This window comes from Antechinus flavipes, chromosome 3 (assembly GCF_016432865.1).
Source record: "Antechinus flavipes isolate AdamAnt ecotype Samford, QLD, Australia chromosome 3, AdamAnt_v2, whole genome shotgun sequence".
In the NCBI taxonomy this organism is placed as follows: domain Eukaryota; kingdom Metazoa; phylum Chordata; class Mammalia; order Dasyuromorphia; family Dasyuridae; genus Antechinus; species Antechinus flavipes.
In genome coordinates this window covers 38,393,550-38,419,234 of record NC_067400.1, presented here as the reverse complement: position 1 = coordinate 38,419,234, position 25,685 = coordinate 38,393,550, and the positions used below count along the sequence as shown (strand labels likewise).

At 39.6% G+C, this 25,685-nt stretch overlaps 1 protein-coding gene and 1 long non-coding RNA gene across 2 annotated transcripts in view; both read left to right on the top strand.

The window, feature by feature from the left end:
* The window catches only part of CCDC39 (coiled-coil domain containing 39), a 44,116-nt gene that overhangs the window by 11,077 nt on the left and 7,354 nt on the right, over positions 1-25,685 (top strand). Inside the window, exons 7-19 of the mRNA XM_051983222.1 lie at positions 3,132-3,323; positions 4,910-5,013; positions 5,287-5,419; positions 6,212-6,406; positions 7,641-7,805; positions 9,438-9,575; positions 10,003-10,211; positions 13,351-13,474; positions 14,856-15,015; positions 16,696-16,802; positions 19,899-20,039; positions 20,216-20,395; positions 24,883-24,959. Coding sequence (XP_051839182.1) covers positions 3,132-3,323; positions 4,910-5,013; positions 5,287-5,419; positions 6,212-6,406; positions 7,641-7,805; positions 9,438-9,575; positions 10,003-10,211; positions 13,351-13,474; positions 14,856-15,015; positions 16,696-16,802; positions 19,899-20,039; positions 20,216-20,395; positions 24,883-24,959 — 1,925 coding nt within the window. The remainder of the gene's footprint in view (positions 1-3,131; positions 3,324-4,909; positions 5,014-5,286; positions 5,420-6,211; positions 6,407-7,640; positions 7,806-9,437; positions 9,576-10,002; positions 10,212-13,350; positions 13,475-14,855; positions 15,016-16,695; positions 16,803-19,898; positions 20,040-20,215; positions 20,396-24,882; positions 24,960-25,685) is intronic.
* Positions 24,971-25,622, top strand: LOC127552906 (uncharacterized). Its single transcript, XR_007951607.1, has 2 exons — positions 24,971-25,363; positions 25,405-25,622. It is a non-coding gene; the product is annotated as an uncharacterized LOC127552906 (long non-coding RNA).

The following is a 25,685-nucleotide window of genomic DNA, read 5'->3' as shown; positions in this document are numbered from 1 at the left end:
AACGAAAAGCGTAGCTTACCCCGAGCACCCTGCTTGGTGCTGGGATGGAAGTAGAAAGCTTGGGTTCAGACCCATACTCTGGGGGGAGACAAGGCATCTTGGGGACTTGAACTTTAGGGCCAGTGCAGAGGTGACTTTGGCTGAAAGGTGCAAGGCCCCAGGGGTCCTTAGGGCGCCTTGGCAGGGCATGGGTCAGTGCTGGGGAGGGGTCTGCAGGATGGAGGGACAGGGTACCTTGGCTCCTAGGGGTGGGAGCCGGTGATTCCCTAGCTTATCAAAGCCATGTGAGCAGAACTGTTGCTCTTGCCTTGTGGCAGTCCCAAATGGGGACCCAGGGATCCCAGAGCAGGTGAATGGAAATGGGGGAAATGGTCCTTGGTAGTGGCCAACGGGAATGCAGAACATTTGCGAAATAAATGCAGTGGAGAAGGGGGACCCCAGCAGCTGCAACACGAGGAGGAGGCTTCACGTACAATGTGGCGGCTGAGCAGAGGCCAGGAATCCCAGGAGGATCAAGCACAACCAGGGCGAAGGCATGGAGGGAGGAGAGGAAGCCTTGGTTTATGAGGGACAAAGAGTAGGCTGGTATGGCTGGACAGTACATAGGGATGGGTCACTGAGGAAGAGGTCCAGAATGGTAGGAAAAGGTTTTAAACCACCAAGAGAGAGTCTAGATGGAATTCTGGAGGCAAGCGGGAGCTCCTGAAATGTGTTAGCCATGGCAATAATACAGCCGGACCTTTGCTTTTGGGGAAATCTCTTTATTGGTTGGAGGATAGAGAGGGGAGAACTTAAGGGACAATACTCTGGGTGAGAGCCCTGAGGTGGGGACTGTCTGAGTGAAGAAAAATGGTGGAGATGGAAGAGGATGTTGGACTGACTGGACACATCAAGTGGTCAAGGGTGGAGAAGATGACAGATGTCCAGCCTTGGTGAAGGGTGACACCCTCAGTAGCAATAGGGGATTTCAGAAAAGGCCTGGATTTGGGGGAAAATAAACAACAAATTACTTTGGATCTGTGGAGTTCAAGGTGTGTGATGCATCCACTTAGAGAGCTGAAAGGTGGGGAAAGGAGACTCATTTCTGAAACGTGAATCTAAAGGGCTATACCTGATAAAAAGGAATGGGATACAAAAAAGAGGAAATAGAATTTTGTATATTAAATATATTTGTGGGAAGAAATCCAGGATCAAAAAAGTTGTTTGAGACAGCATGGTAGAGAACCTTGGGGTAATGGTCAATGGAAGCAGGAAGAGAAGTGACAGGAGTAGATGGATGGGCTGTAGGAAACGGGCCTAGACCTCGCACAGTTACCCAGACCTCTGCAGTCACCTTCCCAGCGCAAAGCAGAAAAGCCGACGAATTGTGGTATGAGGGTTCAGAGGCAAAGGAGCCGCTTTACTTTAGAATTTGTGGTAAGAGGCAGGAGAAAGCCAAGACTAGCCAGACATCTCCTTCAGATGCTGGGAAATGAACTGAAAAGCAGTTCTTAGTGAGAGCTTCAGCTGGACTCTTGGTGACCTCATTTGGGCTTTCCTTGGCAGACACACTGGACTGGTTAGCCATCACCTTCTCTGGCTCATTTTACAGTCGGGGGAAACTGAGACAGGCAGGGTGAAGGGACTGGCCCAGGGTCACCCAGTGAGTGATCGTCCGAAGGCCGGTTTGGTTTCGGGACTTCCTGGCTGCGGGCCCAGCACTGTGTCCACGTGCTTACACTGAGAGGGATCTCTAGAAGCCTAGAAAAAGAACTGACTTGCAGAAAGGAAGTGTCCCGGGAGGGCCGGGAAGCTCCTGAGGATGGGCTGCTGAAGGCCTAAAGTGAATTAATTCCTATTCAGAGAAATGGACCAACAAGCCCCAACACCAGCTCAACCACAGGCACTTCCCAGCCACGTGTCCTCCGAAAGTCACTTCACCTGCTTGCCTTAGTTTCCTCACCTGTAAAATGAGAATAAGAACAGCTATCTTGGAGGGCTGTGGGAGAATCCAATGAGATATAGTCAGCCCAGTGCCCAGCAGATAAAAGGGATGGATTCTTTGGTTCTCTATCCCCTTTTGCCTGGAAGAGCATGGATCGCCACAGACTGAGGGAGGAAACTGAGGGGCTCAGCCCTTCTGCTGCTTGTTTTCTCTGCTGACGAATCTGGAACCAGACCAGGATCGGCAGGGTTACTGTGATCTTTGACAGATGGACAACAGGGTGGGAAAGGGCCCACGTCATCCAGTTTGTCCAGAGTGAACTTTGTGACGTGTAGTTTATCATTGCTTTCTAGCGAATACATTCCAGATTGTATTATGAAAGTGATGGGGTGTAAACATATAGGAAAGGAAGCAGGATCACCTAGAGGCAGCTCTGTGATCCTGCCATACCTAGTTTCTATTGTGACCCAGTTATTAGCTTGGTTAGGGAAATGATATGTGTTATGTTATATATATTTTGTGTTACATATAATAAAAATACATAATTACAAACATACATATTACATGTACATATATTATAGTTCACCGAGATGTTAAAACATTTGATTAAAAAGTTGGGTACTCAAGTGTGAACCTCGATTTAAGAAGAACCTGCTCTTGCAGAGAAGATTGATATCCAATTCTGAGATCCCACCATTCTATTAACAACAATATAAGGCAGACTGGACAGGGTAAGAGACCGACCCTGGAGCCCTGTAGTGGAAACTCCAACAGGATGACCTGGAGCTGTCCAAGGTTCTCCTTTCTGCCCATGTACCCTGCTTCCTACCCGTTAACTGTCATATCAGCCTGGTATCCGGTTTGGAATGGAGATCCTTGCACATTCTGCAAAGTATAAAACAAGGTGGGAAAGGAGCCTCAGGGACAATAAAAGAAGGGGAGAACTCTCCTAGCTTTGGAAATCGGGGAAGGCTTCATGGAGGCATAATGGAAGCTCACATTGGAAGGCAGATAAAAAGTCTTGAGTCAGTGTGGGGAAGGAAGCATATTCTGGGTTTGGGCAAGGGTGCAGATAAGTGTGCACTGTCATTTAGACTGCATTTCTGCAATAGAGTGAACTCATAAGCAAACAAATGAAAATGAATTTGCTTTTTCAATATTAGTTTTTATATGCTTTACTAAAAATGATGCATTTTTATTATGCCAGTTATTAGCAAAGGCAAAACAGGAGTTAAGATCAAAAGAAAACATGGTTAAAGAAAAGATCAAGTTTTTGGAGAATGAGACAGAAAACAATGCAGAATATGAGAAGAAAATCACACTTGCTGATCGAAAAGCTTTGAAACTTCGATTGGACTTTCAAAATTGCGACAAAAGTCGATTGCAGCTGCAGGAAGAGGTACTCCATGATGGTGTGTGTGAACTGAGGGTACAGGGTTTGGTTTGTAAGACAGTGAGCTAGATCCTAATTAAAGGAGGGCTTCCTAGCTATCAGATCTTTTTTTCTTTAACTGAAATCATTACATCATAGATCCTTCAGCCTAGCACCTTTATCCAGTGCAAGGCCAATGGATGTACAAGCCAAGTGACTCAAGTCTCTAGAGACTAAATTAGACTTCACAATTTAGGAGTTTCATTAATAGTCCTACCTGTTGACAAGTAATTTTTACAGTGTTCTCGGAGACCATCTAAAATCTATAGTTTCCAATTTTGGATAAACTTTCTACATTTTTAGTAAGGGTATAAAAAAAGAACAAAAGACAGTATTGAAAAAGCTAGAGTCAGGGATAAAAAGATTTTATAATCTGCTAACCTTTTCCCAAATACAGTTTTGGGTTTGCCTTGTATCTTATGACATATTCTAAATATTGATTTATTATGTATAATAACATTATTGAAAAAAATAATCAGAACTATTTAACAGTAGTAGTTCAAAAACTACTAAATTCTTCTCTGATATGTATACATATGTAAAAAAGTACAAATATAAAATTATGATATAGTTGTAGGTTAATACATACATTTTCCAGTAATTTTGCATTATTTTGTATTTAATATGTCGATATATTCTTCACATTTGTCATTTTTAACAAAATTAAATGACTGTGGCAGCTAGAAGGCATAGATAGAGTACTAGCCTTCAAGTCAGGAGGACCCGAGTTCAAATTGACCTGAAACACTTAATACTTCCTAGATGTGTGACCCTGGGTATGTCACTTAACCCCATGTGCCTCAGCAAAAAAAAAAATAATAATAATAATTTGAAAAAGAAATTAAATTACTCCATTACATTGCTGTGGTATAATTTGTTCAGCTGTTACTTTTAGGGCATTAAAATTCTTCCCATTTTTTCAATTCCAAGTAACATAGTTATAAACATTTTTATAATTATTCCTTTTAAATTATTTCCTTTGGAAGATCTATTCACAGTAATGAATTTATAAGAGTAAAAGGTATATGTTTTTGATTCATGTTGCTGGATTTATACCAGCTTGCAATGCCATTCTCAATATATAAGTACATTTTCTCATAGTTCAACCACTGCATTTGTTATCTTGAAATTTTGATAGGCATGAGCTAATTTTTGTTTGTTAGTAAAATTAAGCATTTTTTCAAGTAGTTTTTAAAAAGTTGTGTTTTTCTTGATTTGTTCATATGTAAAATAAACTTTTGAGAGAGGGAAATATTGGTGTATGTGTGTTGTATGAGTAATCACAATGATAGTAGACTTTTCTTCAATATAGTTACACACACATGAATTTTCTATTGAAAAAATAATGAACATTCCACTTTATGTGTGTTGCATGAGAGTGATAAAGACTGTTCAATATCTGTCAATTACGATAGGAAATATGTTGTACTTTTGGGAGGCATGAGGATAAACCTTAATGCTGGTGGGCTGTGGAACGTCTCAGAAATGGCAGGAAACATTTCCATGTCAACTCTGCAGTGAAAATTTTCTTTCCTTTACTACCTAACCCTTAGCTGGACACTCTCAAAGCTACAGTGACTAGAACGTCGGGTGACCTGGAAGCCATTCGGAGAGAAATGATAAGCATGAAGAAAAGAATTCAGGAAAAAAGTGAAAAGTAAGGAAAACCTTTTCAAAAAACTAGAATTTTATGGTGATAACTAGAAAATGGTATGGATTTGGGGCAACTTCTAAACGACAGATGCCAAATCATTTAAAAACTTTATAAACCACCCCCCCCACTCTGTTTTCAGTCAATAGAATAATCGGAACACTCTTAGAATCCACTCCAGAGAGTTGGAAGAAGTTCCCTCGGGCTCCCTGGGCCCCGCTTTTCTGGACAAGCTGCTTCTCAGTTTTCTGCTCATACTTTTCTGAATAATGTGTTTAGGTTAAATGAAGCTCGAGAACAGAATGATGCACTCAACAGAAAGCTAAAAGATGTCATGGAGAAGACTATGAGTGTGGAAGAGAAAGCTGCCAGAATGGAGGAGATGCTAAAAGAGGAGGAAAAAACTGTTAAGGTAAAGTTCATGGACTTCAGGGACTAAATCCTGGTGGTTTTAGTGAACTACAAGCTGAAGAAGAATCATGAATGGGGTAGAATAACCAAGAAGACTTTTTTATGCTGATTTTTTCATCTTCACTTTATCTTTAAAAACGGTTTAGGGGCTATCTAGGAAGGGAGAGGAAGGGGATACTGGGAGAAACAAAGGTGATATGAAAAAATGGATCAAAATTTATTTTTAAAAAGATGCTAGGTAGGAAAATTATGTTACAGGATTTCTTAGGAATCTGGAAAGGAAATTTTTCTTCTTCTTGTAGTACACTAGAGCCACCAGATCTTTTTCATTCAAACTGCTTTCTAGCCACACTCCCTCTTCCTAATTCCTGAGAAGTAATTTTTTAACTCAAGACTTTTACATTTTACTGTTGAATTTCATTGCACCAGACTCAGCCCAACGCTCTGAATTTGTCAAGCTCTTTTTGACTTCTGACTCAGTCTTCCAATGTTTGCCATCCTTCCCCGCTTTGTGATATCTGGAAATCTGATAAACATGCCTGATTTTTTAAAATTACAAAATGAGAAAATTGGACTCCAAATCCCATGATTTCTTTGCATTTGAAATGTTGAATTTGTCTCAAGGAGGATGTTTTAAACCATCATCCTCCCAGGGATTGATAAGGAATTGATCACGTGTCGGGGGTCTGACTGAGTCCCAGTGAGCCATTTAAGGCATCCTGAAATTGCCCATTTTTTGAGACTCTGAAAGGATGTTATTGCTTAGTGAAGTAATTTGATTTTTATTCCCCAGGATGTGGAAAATCATTTGAGTAAAGTAAAGGATACGCTTTTCAAGAGTGTTGAGAAGCTGAAAGTTGCAATGCACGAAGAGAAGTCTATTCTATCTGAAATTGAGGGCACCCAATCCTCCATCAAAAATCTCAATCAGCGCTTATACAGACTTGATCTAGAAACCCTGAAGCAGCAAGAGATCATGTATAATCAGGTGTGTGCATGGCCGTCAGTGTTTGGGACATCAGCCAAACCACAGGCTTGGAGGGAGGACACAGGCCAGGCCGTCTTTGCAGGGAGATGCTGGAGGCAGAAGAAGGCTGCTCCTTTGGGACAGGCCCATTTCGGCTCATTTGGGGGGGTGGGGGTGGGGACATTGTCTTTGTCCAGTCAAAGAGCAGGGTCCCTATTTTAGAGGCCATGAGGTCCTGATTCTTTCCACCTCCGAGTCTGACTCTGTCCATTTTGTCATGATGTAGTGACAGAGCTAGGAATCTCTTCCATATTGCATTTGTTCACAATGGGCCCTATTTCCCCTTTGTCTGCCCTTGGACAGTCCTGGGCAATGGTCTGCTCTCGGTGAGCTCGAAGCCCAGCCTGGGATTGGAGAGGGACAGGAAATATGGCCTCCCCAAGGGTCAGGCTTCTGGGGGCTCTTCCCTGGTGACCATTTAGGGGTTTATCATCCATATTTGCATGTCAGAACAATTCACATATCCCCTGTGAGTCCAAAGGTTCCCAAATTAATTCAGGCCTGGAACACTTTGGGGCTTGGGCTAGAATGCTAGAACTCGTGTGTGCTCATATTGTAAGGAGGGTTAGTGTTGAGTTCGTGGAAGATTTCTGGGATCCCAGTTGGAGCTGGGAGGAGGAGGGCATGGGGACTGTGAGGAGGATCAGGATGTGAGAGGAGGGGCTCAGAACAGGAATTGGTAGGCGGGCAGACACCCCTCTGTGAAGGGGAGTCCGGGGTCTGTGCATCCGACACAGGATGTTGAATGAGGGGTGTTTAAAATTGTATGTCAGATCCTCTGTGAGAGGGGCAAGCTGTGAGACAGACAGAGAGAGAGAGAGAGAGAGAGAGAGAGAGAGAGAGAGAGAGAGAGAGAGAGAGAATGTGTGTGTGTGTGTGTGTGTGTGTGTGTGTATGTATGTATGTGTGTGTGTGTATGTACAAAGCTGTCAGGGGAGAAGATGATATGGAGTCAGGGGTGACGGATTTAATGTCCAAGAGCTCCCAGGAAAATCGTCACTGGAGGCAGCTCACTAATACCTGTCCAGGAGAAAGATAATGGAACCAGTTATTGCGCCATCACCACAGCTAGAGGGTCGTTATTTAGTTACCTCCCTCAAGCCAAAACGCCAGAACGCTTACAGCTTTTTAAAGCTTTATATAACTAGTTAAAATTGTTTGCTAATTTGCTTCTTTTTTGTACTCTTTGAAACAGGATTTTTATATTCAGCAAATAGAGAGACGAATGTCACGGCTCCAGGGAGAACTTAATGTGGAGGAAAAAGCGATCCTTGAAACAAGACTTGTTGATGTTAGGAACACTTATGAAGAAAAAAAATGTACAATGGAACTATTAGAAAGCCAGATCAAGAAACTTGAAGTAATTTGCTCAAATTTCTTTTTATGTTATGAAAAGCTTGTCATGAATTGTAGTAAACTACTCATTTAAGTGGCATATTTTTAGTTGACTTATTTATGAAATGTAATATTAACTATGATTATCAAACTTTGTTCCAACTGTTATGATTCTCTTCCAGTGGTGCTGGAGGAAGGTATTACACAAGTTTCTAATCACAAACACATATATGTTACAGATTATATATAGGTGTATGCATATAATAAAATAGCTTAAAAGTTATTAGAATTAAAAGATGTATTAAGTCCCACCTTATATATTGGGATTTTGGGGGAACACCTTATATAAACAAAATATTTTGTGTTGTGTAAAAGTTTGTTTTACAAAAGTTCACTATGTTGTTCCTCTCAAGCTATACTGTGGACAAGTAAACTACTGGACTCAGGGATGGTTTGGGATCAAATAGAATTCAAGAAGAAGTTTGTGAGACTCCCCAGACTCCCCAGCTTTTTTCAAGAGAAGGGAGGTTTTTTTTAATTGAATCAATTTAATGGTTTAGATTAAGAAGTGAATCTAGATATTCAAAAATGACAACAAAGAATGTTTGATCTGGAACCCAACTGGAATGTCCATGTCCTCTGAGTTGAATGATATTTCATTTAGCTCCAGAGTTGTTTGACAAATTTATACATAAGAGTTTCGATCTGTTAAGGATTCTCAAGGGGTTCCCCTGAACTTTCCAGAAACAGTGGACCCAGAGCATGTGGGATATCCTGAAAGTCTCAAAAATGAAGCTCGTCCACCTCGCCCCCTCTACTTGAGCTGACATAGTATGTTGTTTGCATCCTGAGTTGGACCCCTATGTATCCTTGGGAGTCAAAACAGGTGCCAAAGAGTCTGCACTAGGCTTGTGCAGCTGGCATTCATGTAAGTTAGCAGACCCTCCTGTATCCATAGTCTGGCAGTTCCCAAGGGAAAGCACCTTGCTCCTTCTCTTCAGGAGGGCTCTTGTCTTCTTCCCACCTTTACTGCACCTTTTCCCCTCCTATGCCGTAGTCTTTCCTGGTATCTCCTCCTCCTTTTGTTCTGCTGTTACAAGAATTTAAACTATTTTTTAATGGATTGTGGATTCTTTAGGTTCCACTTGCTTGTTCATTTCTCTTATAATAGGCCTGATTTTCATATAAGTTTCATAAAGTTGTGATTGCCTATTGTCGGGTCAAAGACTTTTAAAGATCTAACTGATGGATCATTAGAGAAGGGAAAACTGAAACACAAGGTTTTGCAATGTTGAAAAATTATCCATGAATATGTTTTGAAAATAAAATCCTTACTAAAAAAAGAATAAAGATCTAATTGCTCTCAGCCATCATTTAGTCCAACTCTCTCAGTTTACTTTTAAGAAAAACAAGATTAAGATAAATTAAGAAACCTCCCTATCATCAGTGAGCTAGGAGGATAATCACTTGTTAACTTGGAGGAGAAAGATAGCTGTCATCTTTCTCTTTAGAAAAGTAAAGGAGAAAAACATGTTTTCAATACTGATGGCTGATAGATAAATTTGGGGAAATGCTATTAGAAATGTGTAGTATATAAAATAATTTTTTTTGGCAAAACGTAAAAGTCATTGAAATCTCCTTTTTTTCTTCCTGTTAGAATGATCTCTTTTTTCTCAAGAAGGCAATGTATAAAAGTGGCGAAGAAAAAGATAGTCTTTTGAACAAAATAAGTGAACTCAATCTTTTCACTGACCGATCAGAAAAAGAATTGCAGAAAGCCAAAAACCTGAAGCAGGTAATGATCCAAGGGCTACATTAAAACACATAAAGTTTGTGTCTGCTTAACATGTAGCTTTCAAAGGTGTCTTGCTTGACTGTGTTTCTTCCTGAATTTTTTCTCTTCTCTTCTCTGCATTTTACTGCCTTTTTTTAATTTTTTATTTTCTTACTTTTTTTTTTTTTTTTTTTTTTACTAATCATTCTTGTAAGTAGAAGTTGCTGTAAACACTAATAGATGAGCAAAACAGTACTCAGTATAGTACTTTTCACAATGTACTTTTAGGGACACTTCCTACGTTATGTTTTAGGAAAACCTAAAATTTTTCTTAATTGTAGTATTAACCTTTCTTCAACAATATCATTATTACTGAGCAAGACAGAAAAAAAAATCTGTCTTTGAGGGCTTCTGTTTTCAATGACTAATAATCTGGCTCTTTTGGTAGGACTTATTGATCGACTACAACCTTCAGAAGCTGGAATTGAAAAAACTCCGAGAACTGCTTTACTCTAAAGCTGGTGAAGTCCTTTCCCTGGAGAAACGAAAGCAGCAGTTATACACTGCGATGGAAGAGCGGACTGAGGAAATCAAGGTTCACAAGGCGATGCTGTTATCCCAGATCAGATACGTTGACCAAGAACGGCAAGGCATCAGGTACCACTCGTGTTCCTGCTTGTAGATGGGAACAGATGATGTCTCCCAGTGGAAATTTCTGTGGGTTGCTTCCAAAGTGCTGAAGCATCCCTAGTATTAGAATTTCAAAGAGGTTTTTTGGAAGATCTAGACTGACTATTTAGTGCCAGAGTAAAGTCTGTGGAGCCTTTTTAAGGTAAGGCTTTGGGACTCAAGATGCTCAAGACTGAGAGGATGGAGTAGAGGCAGGGCCTCCCTTCCTCTTCCCAATTGGAGTTTCAGGTAGTCCCTCCAATCAGTCAGCACATAGTCAATAATCACTGTGTGTCAGTCACTGTGCTAAAGTCTGGAGAAATAAAGAAAAAAGAAATGATCCCTTCAAGGGACATATACTGTAAAAAAAAGATAAGTTCATTTATATCCCCCACTTTTTACATCATTATAGTTTTTTTTTTCCCCATTGCCTTCTTCCCTTTCCCGTTCGATATGACAGAGCCATTCTATATAACAAATACTTATATAGAATTTATTTTTATGAAATTTAATTTATTATATAGAGTTTAATTAATTTACATTTAACATGTAATTTAGATTGAAAAAAAGCAAAAAAGCAATATAATCAATACATTAAAAAATGTGCTGTACAGTCTATATTGGATTGTTTGTTGTCTATGGGAGGAGGTAGAGAGCACAAGATTTTGCAAAGGTGGATGTTCAAAATTATGGAAAAATAAAAAGATGTTAAAAGAAAAAAAAGAAAAAAAAAAGATGTGCTATGAGCAGCACTTATGAACTTCCTACCCCCTTTCCCCCAAGGAGTGGAGTGAGATGTCTTCTTGTTTCTCTTCATTGGGGTTTTGCTTGATTTTGCCACATTCACTTTTCATTTTTATGTATGTAGTGGTTCTCTCCATTTCTGTTTTTGTAGTCTTTTTTTGTGTGTTTGGTGTTTTCTTGGCTCTGTTTAATTCACTACATTAATTCATATAGATATTTCCAAATTTCTCTGTTTTCATCACATTTATTTCTTCTTTATTCAATATTTTATTTATTTCATTAAATATTTCCCAATTACATGTTAACATTTTCAACATTATCTTTAAAAATTTAAAAATTTTAAGTTTGAAATTCTCTTCTTCCCTCATACCCCTTCCTACCATGATTAATCATTTCTTATAGTGTGATAATATTCCATTACCTTCATGAACCACAGTTTGTTTTGCTATGTTCCAGTCAAGGGGCATTCTCATTCTGTGCTATCAGAATAGGTGCTCCTATCAATATATTGCTGTAAATGGGAAGTTTATTCTTATCTATGGCTTTCTTGGGGTATAAGCACAATAGTGGATTCTCTATATCAAAAGATATTAGCATTTTATTGGAATATAACTGTGCTGTAAGAAATGATGAAGGTAATAAATACAGATTAATCTGGAAATAATGGTATGTACTTATGCAGTGAGGACATCAAAACTGAGAAAATAACATACATAATGTCCATGTGGAAATGGAGATTTGTTTGCAAGAGGAACTTATATGTTAATAGAGACAGCATGTGCGCCAAAAAGTGTATGCAAAATGCATATGAAGCGCATGCAAATCAGTTCTTAGATGTATAGGGACTAGTAGCATGGCAGGCTGGAGAAACATTCAAGAGATTTTGGGAAGATAGGAATAACAAGCTTTGGCTGACTGGCTGGATATGTTGGGTGAGCCAGAGCGAGGAATTGAGGATGATGTCAGATGTATGAATCTGGGTGACTAAAAGATGATGGAGTCTTTGAAAATAGAGTAGAGTGTGAATTACTTGGGATAGAGCAAGTTAATTAAATGTATTGATTTGTAAACTAAAACTTAGACAACTTTTTTTTGTTTCTTTAAATATATATATGTATATATATTTTTGGCATGCAGTGTATTTTTCATTTACAGTAGTCTATTATTTTACATTGGCAGTGAGATCATAAGATTTTGACCCAAATTCTTTAAGTGTTCATCATGAAATCATACTTTTATTAAGCATACTTTTGATGAACCTTTTGATATACTATTTTCCAGGTCTAACCTTGGTTATTGCTCATATTTTTAAAATTAACATTTAATTTAATTTAATTTAAATTCCAAATTTTTGAATTTAAAAGCCAAATAAAATGAGCATGTCCATTTACAAAGTAGATTGAACATGAAACCATGATTCTTCACAACATATAGCTTGTTTTCCTTTTTAAATATGTAATAAATTCAACATAGAATTTTCCAAATTGTCCTGTTTATTTTTCTATCTGGCCTTTTTTGTTTTGCCAATTTAATTTACTTTATATTTTTTCTCAGTTTTCTTGTCTTTATTTTTATTTACTTTTTTCAATTAATCAAAAATATTCTCTCTCCTCTCTCTTAAAAACCCTGCAAAACTAGACATAATAAAACAGAAAAAAAATTCCCAAATAACTGCATTTATATGTCTCATTTTGGACCCTGAGTTCATCACTTCTGTCAGGAGGGCCTGCAAGTATTTAATGGATTTTTAAGTCAGACAAGTCCCCAGGCTATTGATGGATATTTTTTATTTCTATTTTGTGGTTACATTTAACCTTTCACCATTTGTAACCTCTAGAATTATGGTTAGTCATTAGAGTACTTGAGTCATAAATCAGAGTTCTCAAGTCTTTCATAACTGTTTATTTTTATAATGTTGTTGCTATATGAATTGTTCTACTGGTGCTGTTCACTTCTCTCCCACAAGGTCATAAAGTTTGATCAATATAGCAATAAATCTATAATTACTTTAAGTAATAGTCATTTTTGTTATATTGGTGTATCCCAACTATAAGCAATGGATATTCCTTCATTGATTTGTAATTATTTCTTCAAATAATGTTTTGTAACTATATTACTAAAAGTTATGAATGTGTCTTGATAGAATAGATTGACACATATTTTAAGCATTTTGTATTAACTTTAATCACTTTCCTTTTGAATTATGTAGAAATGTTGAAAATTTTTATGGATATTTTGTATCTTGGTACTTTCTTAGAACTATTGACCGTTTCTTAGTCAATTCTCTGGCCTTTTCTTAGTAAACCACAGTACTCTTTTATAGATAAAACAAATATTTAGGATCTTTCCAGCTTTATTATTTTAAAAATTCTCTTTAAATCAGTGCTGAATTTCACGACCGACTAAGTCATATTGAAAAACTGAAGAACAGATATGAACTTCTTACAGTCATCATGATGCCTCCTGAAGGGGAAGAGGAAAAATCACAAGCCTACTATGTGATAAAGGTATTGTCTTATGTGGATTACAATTGTGACTTGGCAACATGTCTATAGACATAAAAACCAAGGGACCTTGGAGGCCCTTGCATCTAAACCTTCATTTTCCAGAAAACCAAGGTCCAGAGATTTGCCTGTATTCAAATCCAGGGCTTCTGGATTTCCACTGTCTGAGTGTTTGGATGGTCACTGTAGGGAATGGCTGGAGGAGCTGTATTCAGGATTACCCATTCAGGTACCCCCCAGCTGCTGGGATCACGACAGCGGGGATTGGACGTCCCTTTGTGTCACACAGAAGGCAGCCCAGACAGTGTGACTCTTACCCATTGCTTCCCATCAGTTTCCTTTGGGTATAGCAAGACAAAAATTCAATGATTTATGCTCTCAAAGTTGCATTCTTCTAGGGGAGGGGACAGAGTAATGTGTAAACAGACAAGAAAGTAAAAAATATCTGCGGACTATTCAATGTTGGGGCAAGAACTTGATTTTTCCCATACATAGGACCTGGTATCCCCTGCTACTTCCTAGCATGTCCTACTCTACCCCTCTGCTCCCATCTAGATAGAGCTATGGCAGGGGAGAGGAAAGGGAGATAGTTTTCCTTCATCTTGGGCAAAGGGGAGATGAGAACAAGAAAGTCTTGATTACTGTTTTCCTTTTCCCCACTTGGGCTTTCTTTCTTTTTTCTTTTCTTTTTTTTTTTTTTAATTATCATGAGTCTTCATGCCTCAGTTCCATTGATGGCTCAAAAGACTTGACATTTGCCCCCCAAGTAAGTTTTTAGTTTTACAAGGGAATTTGCCCCTATTTCTACCTAAATTTAATGAAATTATTATGTTTGAAAATTACTTAGAAAGGTTGGACAGGGAACGACCACACTGAAATAAAAGTTATTACTCACATGTAAGTTTTTATTCCACATCAGTGTTTCTAATCGAGAGTCAAAGGTTCAGTGTTCAGTAATCCTTGATTTAGAAGTGCCGCCCCAGTTCTGTCTGGGGTGATGAGATTTTCATTCTAGCACAGCTCTATAGATCTGGAGGGGCAGTCAGTGTGCACCCCATGGTGGACCGTGGGGCCGCTGGTGAGACGGACCAAGCAAAAAAGGCCAAAGACCGTGGCTTCAGCTGAGAGAAAACTTCGTTAAAAAGATCCCTCCTCCCCCAAGTCAATCAGCACTTAGGAAAATGTCTGTTAGACAGTTCCCTTGGTTAGGATGCATTTCCACTAAGAATAGAGAATAACAGGGGCTCTTAAGTCCCAGAGGAGGGTTTGTCTCCTGCACGTAAAAGTTTAATCTTGCTCTGAGGGGACCAAAACATCACCCCCTCAAAGAGAGGCCATTCTTCCTTGCTTTGGCTGCTCCATTGGTTCCTTCTATATTTCACAGGCAGCCCAGACCAAGGAAGAGCTTCAGCGGGAAGGCGACAATCTGGACAACCAGATCCACAAGGCTGAGAAAGAGATCTATGCTCTGGAAAACACCCTGCGAGTGCTGCACACCTGTAACTCCAACTACAAACAGTCCTTCAAGAAAGTCACTCCATCCAGTACGTGGGGCAGCACCCGTCCTTCCTCGTTGTCGCCAGGAGCTCTGGCAGCCCGGAGGGCCGTGCCCTGGCCAGGCCTGGGGAGACTAGAAAGCCAAAAGGCCCAGCCTGAGACAATAATTAAGCAGTCATGTGCAGATGGAGGGCTAGAGATCATTGCCAGACCGAAGAGTTTAGCCATTCCACCAACAGGGACCCAGAATCATTAGTGCAGAGCATTTTTCATAGCTGACCTAGCATCTTTAAGGGATCTTTCCCCAATAATGCATTTATATCTGATGGCACTATTACAGCAAAGACTCTGGCCTCTGATCTGCCTCCCCCCAGTTATATAATTTCTAATCAAAAACCACGCCTTATTTCTGATGATGTAATAAGTTTTTCTAATCATAGATCCTTGAGAAGGAATGGATTACCAATGTGAAAATGGGTTAAAAGTGGATTTTAAAATAAGGTCACATTTGAGTCAGAAAGCTGATAAAGAATATAAAATAAGGGCAGCAGTAGACTTTCAATCCTTTCTTCCTCTATCAGGACCCCACAGGCTCCTTTCTCCTCTCTTTCTCCAAGATCCTTCTTCCCTCCTTCCCTGAAATCATCTCATGGCTGATTCTGCCTCGAGACATATTTAGCAACTTATTGTTCATGTAGTGTGGTTACCCACTGCATTCACATGTGAAAAAAAGGTCAGTGAATATTGAGTAATGACACCTAGCCCAAAAAGGAGCCTTTGTTAGTATTTAGTCAGCTCTCAGGAGTGTATATTCACTTTGGGATTAATGTGATGGCTAAGGCACTCACATGTGGCATTGGGTCTGTTTGAGACTTCTCCGTGTGTTGAAAATAGGGAGCAAATATTTAATTTGCCTATTAGGTGCCATTATTATAGCTATTGGGGCTACAAAGATCAAATGCAGTAGTTCCTATCCTGACAGAACTTGTGTTTTCCTGGATATGATATTCTGTAAGCATTTATTAAACACCTACTTATGTGCAAGGTATTGTTTTGGGGATTCAGAGTTCAGATACATAGATGAACAGCTCTTCCCTTAAGGATCTTAAAGTATAATGACTAAACAGATGAGTAAATGCAAAATAATTGGAGAAGAGACAAGCTTTCTTTTGAGGAAGAAAGTGTCCTACAAACTAAGCCTTGCAAAAATGAAAGATTCTAAGAAATGGGAGTTAGAAGCAGCTTGAGAAAAGACCCAGGCAGGGGAGCTGAATGCTGAGTTTGGGAGATGGCCCCTGGCCCACATTCAGAATATAGGACAAAGTGATGTGAGCTAATTTGGGAAGGATAAATTGGAGCCAGAATAGGGTGGACCTCACACAGTGAAGGAGTAGGTACTTTATCCTAGAAGCAGTATGGAGCCAACGAAAGGTGGGAAATGATTATAGCATGTTGGGATATACCTCTGAAAAGACTGCATGGGATAGGAACTAACTTAATAAATACTTTATGGCGAGAAGGTGCAGTGGAGAGAGCACCAGCTCTGAAGTCAAGAAGACCTGAATCCAAATCTGGCCTCAAACACTTAACATTTCCTGCTTGTGTAGCCCCAGTTGCCTCAGCAAAATAATGCTTTATGGTCATTAATCATCAAGTCTGGTATTCTGTCTAGCCTCTGCTCAATACTAGTATATTATCCATCTTACCTAAAACTCTTTGAATTATAGGTGCTGAATATGAAGTAAAAATTAAACTGGAAGAACAAAAAAGAAATGTGGATGAAAAATACAGGTACAAGCGAAGACAGATGAGGGAACTTCAGGAGGATATCCAGGTAAAGAACAGAGACGGTGATTCACATTTGCATAGTGTTTTAGGGTTTGCAAGATACCTTGGGACTTGGTTCCTGTACCTACTATCCCTATTTTATAGGCCCTACAAGTATTTTTATTCCAATTTTACAGAAAAGGAAACCAAAGCTAACATGTTAAATGACATTTGGTTACAGCCACTTGGCTGGTAAGTATTGGTCCAACTCCACTTTGGGTTCAGTTCTCTCAACGCAATTTTTTTTCCAGTAGATCGATGGATTTGTGATTTGACTGATGTGGGCACTCTGTTATGGATGAAAATTCATCCAAGACTTCTTACCCTGTGATTCTTGTCCATTAATCTGACATGGTGGACCCACTCGTGCTGGAGGCCTTCCTCCAAGTCTTTTTCCATTTCATGATTCTAGTGGAGCACTTGGGCTATCCATCTCTTGTGTTGCTTCTTGTTCCATTCCTTTTTCAGCTTTTACATTTCTTCAGGGTTTCCATTTTGATCACCATTAGAAACATACTATTACCTCTGAATGTCCACCATGCTCCTCATAATCTTTGGGTCCCCTGCAACTTCATTCTTAAGAAATTATACTATTCCAGGATTTATAACCACAAAGCATCATGTGTTTTAAAAAGCAGTGTTTTATATTGGGGAAAAGTTCAAATCACTGAAGTAACAATTTCCCAAATTGTATTCAGTTCACTCTCTCCCTTAATTCTAATTCTGAGCCCCATTCCATGTTCATCTAAAGAGTTTGTTCCAAATAAATACACTAATGAAGTAATGTGATGAGACAGGCATCCAATTATATGCTAGAGTCTGGAAAAGACATTTTTATCTATTTATTTTTTCCTGCAGACATTTCCAGGCCAATCTTTTTTCAGGCAGTCTTGGATCATAGAGGCCCGATCAATGTTTGGGAGCATGCTGATTGTATCAAGCATGATAGCATACAAACAGGAAAATCTAGGGGACTTCATCACCTGTTCGCTCTTCCACTTCAGACTCGCATCAGAAATTCTAGGATTGTGGTGAACATTTGGGGCATGCACACATATGTTTGTTTTTATGTTTCATTTGATGTTAAGAGGGTCATTGGATGGGTTCTCATTTAACAAGGAGTCATATACAATCTTAATGTATCTATGAATAACTCCCTTGGAAGGAGATCCTTTGACTGAGTGAAATGCCTTTTTGCAATTAGTCAGTAGTGCACTTGACAGCATTTTTCATTCACTGTCCCTCTCGTGTAACTAAAGATGTAACCTTTTTTAGGGAATTATTTTCTGGCTTCCCTTTTCATATTCTACATCATGGGTATATGTCATTCCTCTAAAAACTTTACAAGTCTGAGGAAGTAAGGAAGGAGGGCTGCAGTCACTGATAATCTCTTAATTCCTTTTTGAGCAGTCATTTTTCACAGTGTACTCTGGACTATAGGGAGAAAAGGTTTACCCAGGCCCCACGTGCAATAAGTAGCACAAGTAGAGATTGGAATAGGATACTCCTGACTGCCCTTTCCCTCCACTCTACCGCTGCCTTTGAGCAGCCTGTCGGAGCCTGAGAGAAGGAATGAAGTGGGCCTGTGGCCTGGATCCCTCTCGGCCACGGAACTTCCACACACACGATGGCTCTTGAGGAGGCGTCCTCATGGGTCAGGGCAGGATGTGTGTTGGGATATTGGGTTCCCGAGGATATTGGGGGGCCCAGTACACCCAGGGGAAGGGAGGGTGGGCCTTTTGGAGTGACTACATAACAAAGAAAGATCTCTGCAGAAGTTCAGGGGCAGTGTGTGTCCCTGGGGGCACAGAATAAGCCAGGGCTTCAGCTGATCTCACTCTAACTTGGGATCATAAATTGAGAGCTAGAAAGGATGAAATCTATAGCTGTTTAAAAGCATTTAGCCCACACAAGAAAAAGCGAGTTAGTGGAGAATGCCTCTTGTATAGATGGCAGAATGTGGAAGGATAGACACTGGAGATGTATTCTGTATCTTGGATGGACACTACAAATAAGCAACAATTTTTAATAGTTAAGATAAACAGTGATTTTTTTTTTTTGCAGGGGAATGGGGATAATTAATTGCTTAATAAATTAGGGAAGGCCTTTTTAAGGAGATAGAACTAGAATTAAGCTTGAAAGAGGAAGACTGGCCCCAAGAGGAGGAGGCAGGGAGGGGGAGCAGTCTTGGCTCAGGGACAATGGCCTGGAATGGGACAGAATGCTGTGCAGAAGAATGTTTGGCTAGAGTTTAGATGTTGAAAGGAAGATCTGAATATGATAGTTTATTTAATATATATATGTACATATATATATATATATATATTTATTTATTTATCAATATTTAGTGAAAACATTCTGGGTTTTCCAGAAGCAGGCAGCACTGGGGAATGGATAGAGAGCTGGCCTTAGTGTGAGAGAGGGAGAGCTGGGTCCCATCTCTGACATGGCTGGGCAGGACAGCTTTCTTTAAAGACTAAAAGATGCTAATTAGTAACAGCGAAGAGGATTTTCTTACCAAGGAACTCCCTACATTAATGAAATCTAGATCCAATTAAAAAAACCACACAAACACCCCCAAAATTTATGAGTTTTATAGTAGCCCACTTCGCCTTGAGCCACATTCAGTCTCCATAGTTCTCGATGTGGGTGGCTTTTTCCATCAAACTCCATTGAAATTACTTTGAATCATGTTATAGTTGAAAAGAGCCAAGTCCATCACAGTTGATCATATAATTTTATTATTACTGTGAAAAATGTTCTCTTGGTTCTACTCACTTCATCTAGAGTTTATATAAATCTTTCCAGGCTTTTCTGAAAGTCTGCTCGACATTTCTTGCTAATATAGCATTATCCTCAAAAACATAACTTATCTGCCATTCCCCAGTTGATAGATATCCACTCAATTGTGGAAGATAGTTTTAGAGAGAAGGGACTAACACTTGGTGAATTGGAGAAACTTTCCTGCAGAAAGCAGGATCTGATCTAAGTCTTGAAGGAAGTCGGGAAAGTTTTACTTTTCTCTCCTTAGGCACTTTATGATACCTAAACTGAACATATTTACCTGTATGTGTAAGGTGTATTAATTCTTTGTATTCTACAGAGCATGGAGAACACTTTAGATGTCTTGAAAAATCTAATAAACAATTGCAAAGAAAGGTTTTCAGAGAAGCACGCTTATGCAGTTGAATTAACCAATGAGACCGAAGAACAGGCGCCCAAAATAGAGAGAGTCCAGAGACAGGTATTTACATCTTTTAAAATTTGTCTTAGTATAATTTATATTTTCTGAAATTACCTATGGTAAATAAATTACTAATTTTTTTTTAAGGAAATCTATTTGACAATTGAAATGACTTTAAAAAAAAATCACAACTGTTAATCCATGTCAGATGGTAATTGTGTCTTTTCCCCAAACAGTGTGCTAAACTCATCAAAGAAATCCGTCTTGCAAAGGAAACTGATGAACCAACTATAGAAGAGTATGATATCAGCCTTCGAGAAATCAAAGAATATAACAAATCCATTAACAAATTGTTAGTTAGGACCCTAGAGGAAACTCCTCAGTTATTTGACATCTTCCAAACATACTTTCAGCAGGTAATAGCTTCTTTTAAGTACTTCATTTGTGTAGAATTTTAGTGAGTGGACTTCCCATAAATGCTCTATTGGGGTACTGAAATGAAAGAGCTTTAGGGCAGAGGCCTGGGTTCAAATCTCAGTGCTGCTACAGGTGACCTTGGGTGAATTCTACAATTCTATAAGGGAATTCAAAGTTAAAACATAACCAGTCGCTGCCTGGGTTCAAATCTCAGTTTTGCTACAGGTGACCTTGGGTGAATTCTACAAGGGAATTCAAAGCTAAAACATTACCAGCTGCTGCCCACCCTAAGAGGGCACCCCAAGTCTGTCAGGGACTCCAAAGAGGGGAAAAGTGGGGCCTAGAGTAGTTCCACCTGTCCCCTCTGATAGAACAGGAGCTGCTACTAGGAAACAGATTTCTGAGCAAATTATACAGTTAGACCAAGGCAGGCAACCCTGAACTATTAAGAATCCTATTATCAAAATGCTGAAATACTAATTAAGGAACTGAGGTAACAGGAGTGGAGAAACAGATCAGAGAGACTGCCAGTCCCAGGACAGGTGTCTGATTTCTGATTGTTTCTAAAAAATAATCCCCCAAACTGAGTTTGCCAGGGAAATTCCAGCAGAATAAGGGAATTCAAAGTTAAAACATAACCAGTAAATCATAGTCCAGTAAATTTCAAGCAAGGAGTAAAAACAAAAAGGACTGTTTAAATAATTTCCAACTCAATCTGAACTAATGAGATAGGGAGCAGGGCAGAAGTGCCTAAGAAAAATACATCAGTTTCCCCAATTTCCTGACCAGTTTCAACCAGTTTCTTCCTCCCTTTTTTTCTCACAGAAAGGAATTATCAAATAACCATTCCACATATAAATCCCAAGAGTGAATCAAAATTCCTATACTTAACAGACTAGTAGAGTAAGTTTCCTAATAATCCCTCAAACATACAGCAATAGTTACACTGTTTTAAAAAATCCATCCCGAATTTTAAACACACAGTAATAAATGACTCATCAGGGTTCCTAAATTCCCCATATCACTCTATCAGGGGTAAGAGACGAAGCTTCATTCAAAACTGCTTCAGGCTGGGCGCTGGCAGAGACTCTCAGTCCGTGCAGGGGACACATGTGGTGTGGCCTGGTGTATTGACAATCAAAGCTGCTCTAGGTCCCAGAAGCAAGTCAATACTTGTAATTTGACCAAAATCTAGAACAAAAACCACAAATCTAACGAAGGTTAGAACAGACTGATAAAAACCGTTAAGAGGCCAGTATGAATTGGCCAGCAGCTTAATAGGTTTTCTTCACAGGCAGGCAAATGGTAGCCAGCTATAGTCCCAATAGATAAAACATCAGTTAGGTTTTTGTCCTTTCATTAGTTAGGAACCTTAAAAAAACTTGAATACCCAGACACAATATCCAGTAACAGATAGATGATCAGACTAAATACTTATTTGCCCAAGTATTTAGGATATAATGATTACATATAACCAGATTGGAAACAGCAAGGTATGACATAATTGAATTGTATTAACAGTTTCTATTGACCATCGCTCTGATCATAGAAATCAGTCACAGGAGGAAAAAAATGCAGGGGCACAACCATAAACATAAGTAGTTAAATCTTAACTTTCAGCAGAACAGGATAAAATAGCTTTAATTCATTTGTACTCCAGTTAATTGTCCCACTAACTGTCAGGGTGGAGCTTTAAAACTTCCAAATAGCATTAACAATAAGCCCAAGAAATTTTACTTCCAATAACAAATCCCATTAACTAAAGTTTCAGATAAATCCTAAATAGATATTTACCATAACCTTATATTTATAAAAGTAAGAATTTGTCTCAGTAAATTCACTTCTTTCATATCTAAGTAGACAGTTTCACAAGTGAACATTATACATACAAATCATTTTGCTTTTAAAATACCCAATACATAGATAATTATCCCAAATTACATATTGTCCATAACAGAAACATTTTAAAATGGACAAAAAAATATTATTTTCAGAGGCTCTTTAAATGACCTCAGGATGACCCAATACAATCCATTAAAACTTAGAATATCCTATACAGAATATCCTAATACCACATAAAAGAATCCAAGAGGTTCTTAAAACTATTAAACTTTTAGAAATACCATAACCTCATGTTGATAACAGTAATAAATTGGTTTCAGTAAGTTCACAAGTTATCTTTCATATTTAACAGAAACATTTTCAAAAGGACAAGGAAAAACTATTAAATGATGGATATAACCTCAGGATACAATTCTAAACTTATACAGAATACCCAATTATAAAATTACATTTTATATAATTATAATTTTATGTAATTCTAATTATAATATAATTATAAAATTATATAAAATACCCAAAATAAAAGAATCTGAAAGATTCTTAAAAATATCCTTCAAATAGTAAAAGCAATTAATTTTTGAACCAGCAAGGAGCTGCAGTTTATTAAAAAAAAACAAAAAACAAAAAACAACCATTTTAATGGGGAATTAGATTGTCCTTTTTCACATGGTCGCCTTTCCCCCATTCCACCATGCTTCCCATCCCCAACTTCTCACAGCTAACCTTTTTAAGTTGGGGATGGGAAGCAGGATTCAATCTACCAGGTAAAGACAGACCTCAACCTCAGGAGGTATCTCCTTTTCCATGCCAAATGGCAAATTCACTAGGATGCCTTTTTGTTCCCTATTTCTGGAAAACATTTTCCTCTGTCTTCCTCCTTCCTTCATACCATTTCTTCCTCAGGAGGACCTGAGTTCAAATCTAGTCTCAGACACTTTGACAGTTCCTAATTGTGTGCCCCTGGGCAAGTCACTTAACCCTAATTGCCTCAGCAAAAAAAAGCAAAAAAGAAAAGTCAGACCCTTCTTTCCTAATTAGAGGCTGGTGACCCCTTTCAGGAAAGTTAACAGAACAAGCTATTGTTCTTTTAAGATCTTATACTTAAAGATAACTAAATCTAGCCTGCATAGGCAACAGTAAAATTATTTCCCACAATTTCAGAATCATCCTAAAATTCCTAATCAAAAGTTTTCTCCAGCCAGAGTCCAAAGCAATTATCATAAACTCCTTTTGTTCTCCAGAGCCATTATCTAGGCTAGCCCAACCCAAGCCGTGCCTGAATTTTAAACTACTTCAAGGAAAAACCCGATTGCCAGTTTAAAAATACTTAAAAAATTATCACAAGCAAATTTTATACTAAGTGGAGTTGCAACACTGAAATAACCAATTCCCAAATTTCTTAATCATTGTTCCTAAACTTAATAGAGCTCTTAAATTATTAACAAAATGGACAAACAAGTCACACAGAACACACAGATATAGACTGCACAGTCAAAACATTTAACACACAGACCAGGGACCATCTGGAAACTTCCCTCTCAGAATCGGATGGTGTCTTAAAAAGAGACACCCAGATTTATACTCTGGAATGCCCAGAGTCGTGCCAACTGGCATACAGAACCAGATGTGTCTTAGACCCCCAGGTAGGTTCCCCTATGTCCAGAGGACCCTACTCAGAATTTATGCCTGTCAGCATTTCATTATTCTGAGAATCCAGATGCTAGCACAGACAGAACTGAACAGGTCTTAAAACATCCAGACTTACTCTCCCATGGCCGAAATGGAGTGTCCACCATCGGGTGTCAGACACAGTTGTGGCTGAAAACTGCTTTTTCCTCTAGGCTCTGGAAAAAATCCAGAGGACCGGCTGCTCCAGGCCAAGAACTCAGATCCCCAGCCATCCCCCAGCCTCCCCCAGCCGTCCTGAGGCCCAAGGCAGAGATCCGAAAGTCTCTTATCTCTAATCCTGCTCATTTTCTAACATCTCAGTGGGAAGCCTCCAAAATATAATGCCAGAGAAACTGAGGCAAGATAGAGATTAGAGAGTGTTTAATATTTTATTTAAAAGGGAGAGATTTACTGGGACCAAATAGATCCATGGTTTGGTCCCAGGGCTGAATGAGACTATCGTCTCCAAGAATCCAGCAAACAATGTGAGTTCTCAATGACATATATACACGTGACTCAGATACAGGGGGTAGACTGAGGCAGGGGTGGAGTCAGGGTCCTGAGAGCGGAAACGGGACTCTGACAGGGTGGGGTGAGTCACCGGAGATGGGATGACATAATGTGGGGAGGCACCCAGACATGGGGAGAGGCATCTTGATAAGACAGCCTATGACATTCCTGTAGCTGGGGATGTGGAGAGGCATTCTGATATTCTAAAATATAAGATCTTTTATCCTTATCAAATATTCTGATTAAAAGGGAGGGGAGGTTTTGCAGGATTAAGCAGAACAATTATAAATGGAGGCAGAACAATTAGGGAAACCGAGGCAGGACAATTTAGGGAAACTGAGTCAGGACAACAAAAGAGAACTGTGGCATAACAGTACTTTCCGTAGCATAAGTAACACAGTGATTGTTCAGGGAAATGAAATCCTCTCCAGGCCAGTTATAACGAGCAGTATCTCTCTTCTTCCAGGTGGGTTTGGAATTTCCACCAAGGACTAAGGATAGCTACCTCATGTCTCGGTCTTCTTCTCAGAGCTCATCAGTCAGGTGAGCCGTGCGCTTCCCCCATCCTTAAGTTGACCAGCAGGTTCTTGACTGCTGGCCAGCTGCAGTCTAGGCTCCCACTGAGTGGGGGACGGCAGTGGAGTTTCCCGCCGCTCCCCACCTGTGTCTGTGGCTGCTGGGGCTGCCGAGATGGTCAGCAGGCCCCGGGAGGCTCCCACCTTGGGCTGAGCCGAAAGGTCTGCTCTGGGGCAGTCAGGAGAAGCGGAGACACGAGAGGGAGACACTCCGGGAGCAGCTCCTAGGCCACACCCACTCCAGGTCAGCCTCTGGGAGCAGCTTCTCCTAGGCCACACCCACTCCAGGTCAGCCTCTGGGAGCAGCTTCTCCTAGGCCACACCCACTCCAGGTCAGCTCTGGGAGCAGTTTCTAGGCCACACCCACTCCAGGTCAGCCTCTGGGAGCAGTTTCTAGGCCACACCCACTCCAGGTCAGCCTCTGGGAGCAACTTCTCCTAGGCCACACCCACTCCAGGTCAGCCTCCGCTCTGAAAGACCTCACGCCTGGCATCTTTTAGGATCACATCAGAAAGCATGGCAGCACTGGTTGTGTTCCAATTGGTGACAAATACCATTCCCTTTGTAATAGATGAGGCTCAGCCATTATGAGAAATAAACATAGTCAGAAGAGTAAAAAAAATTATGAAAATAGTGTGTCTTGTGTATGTATGTGTGCATTGCACAGGTGCATAATATATTATATTATATGAAC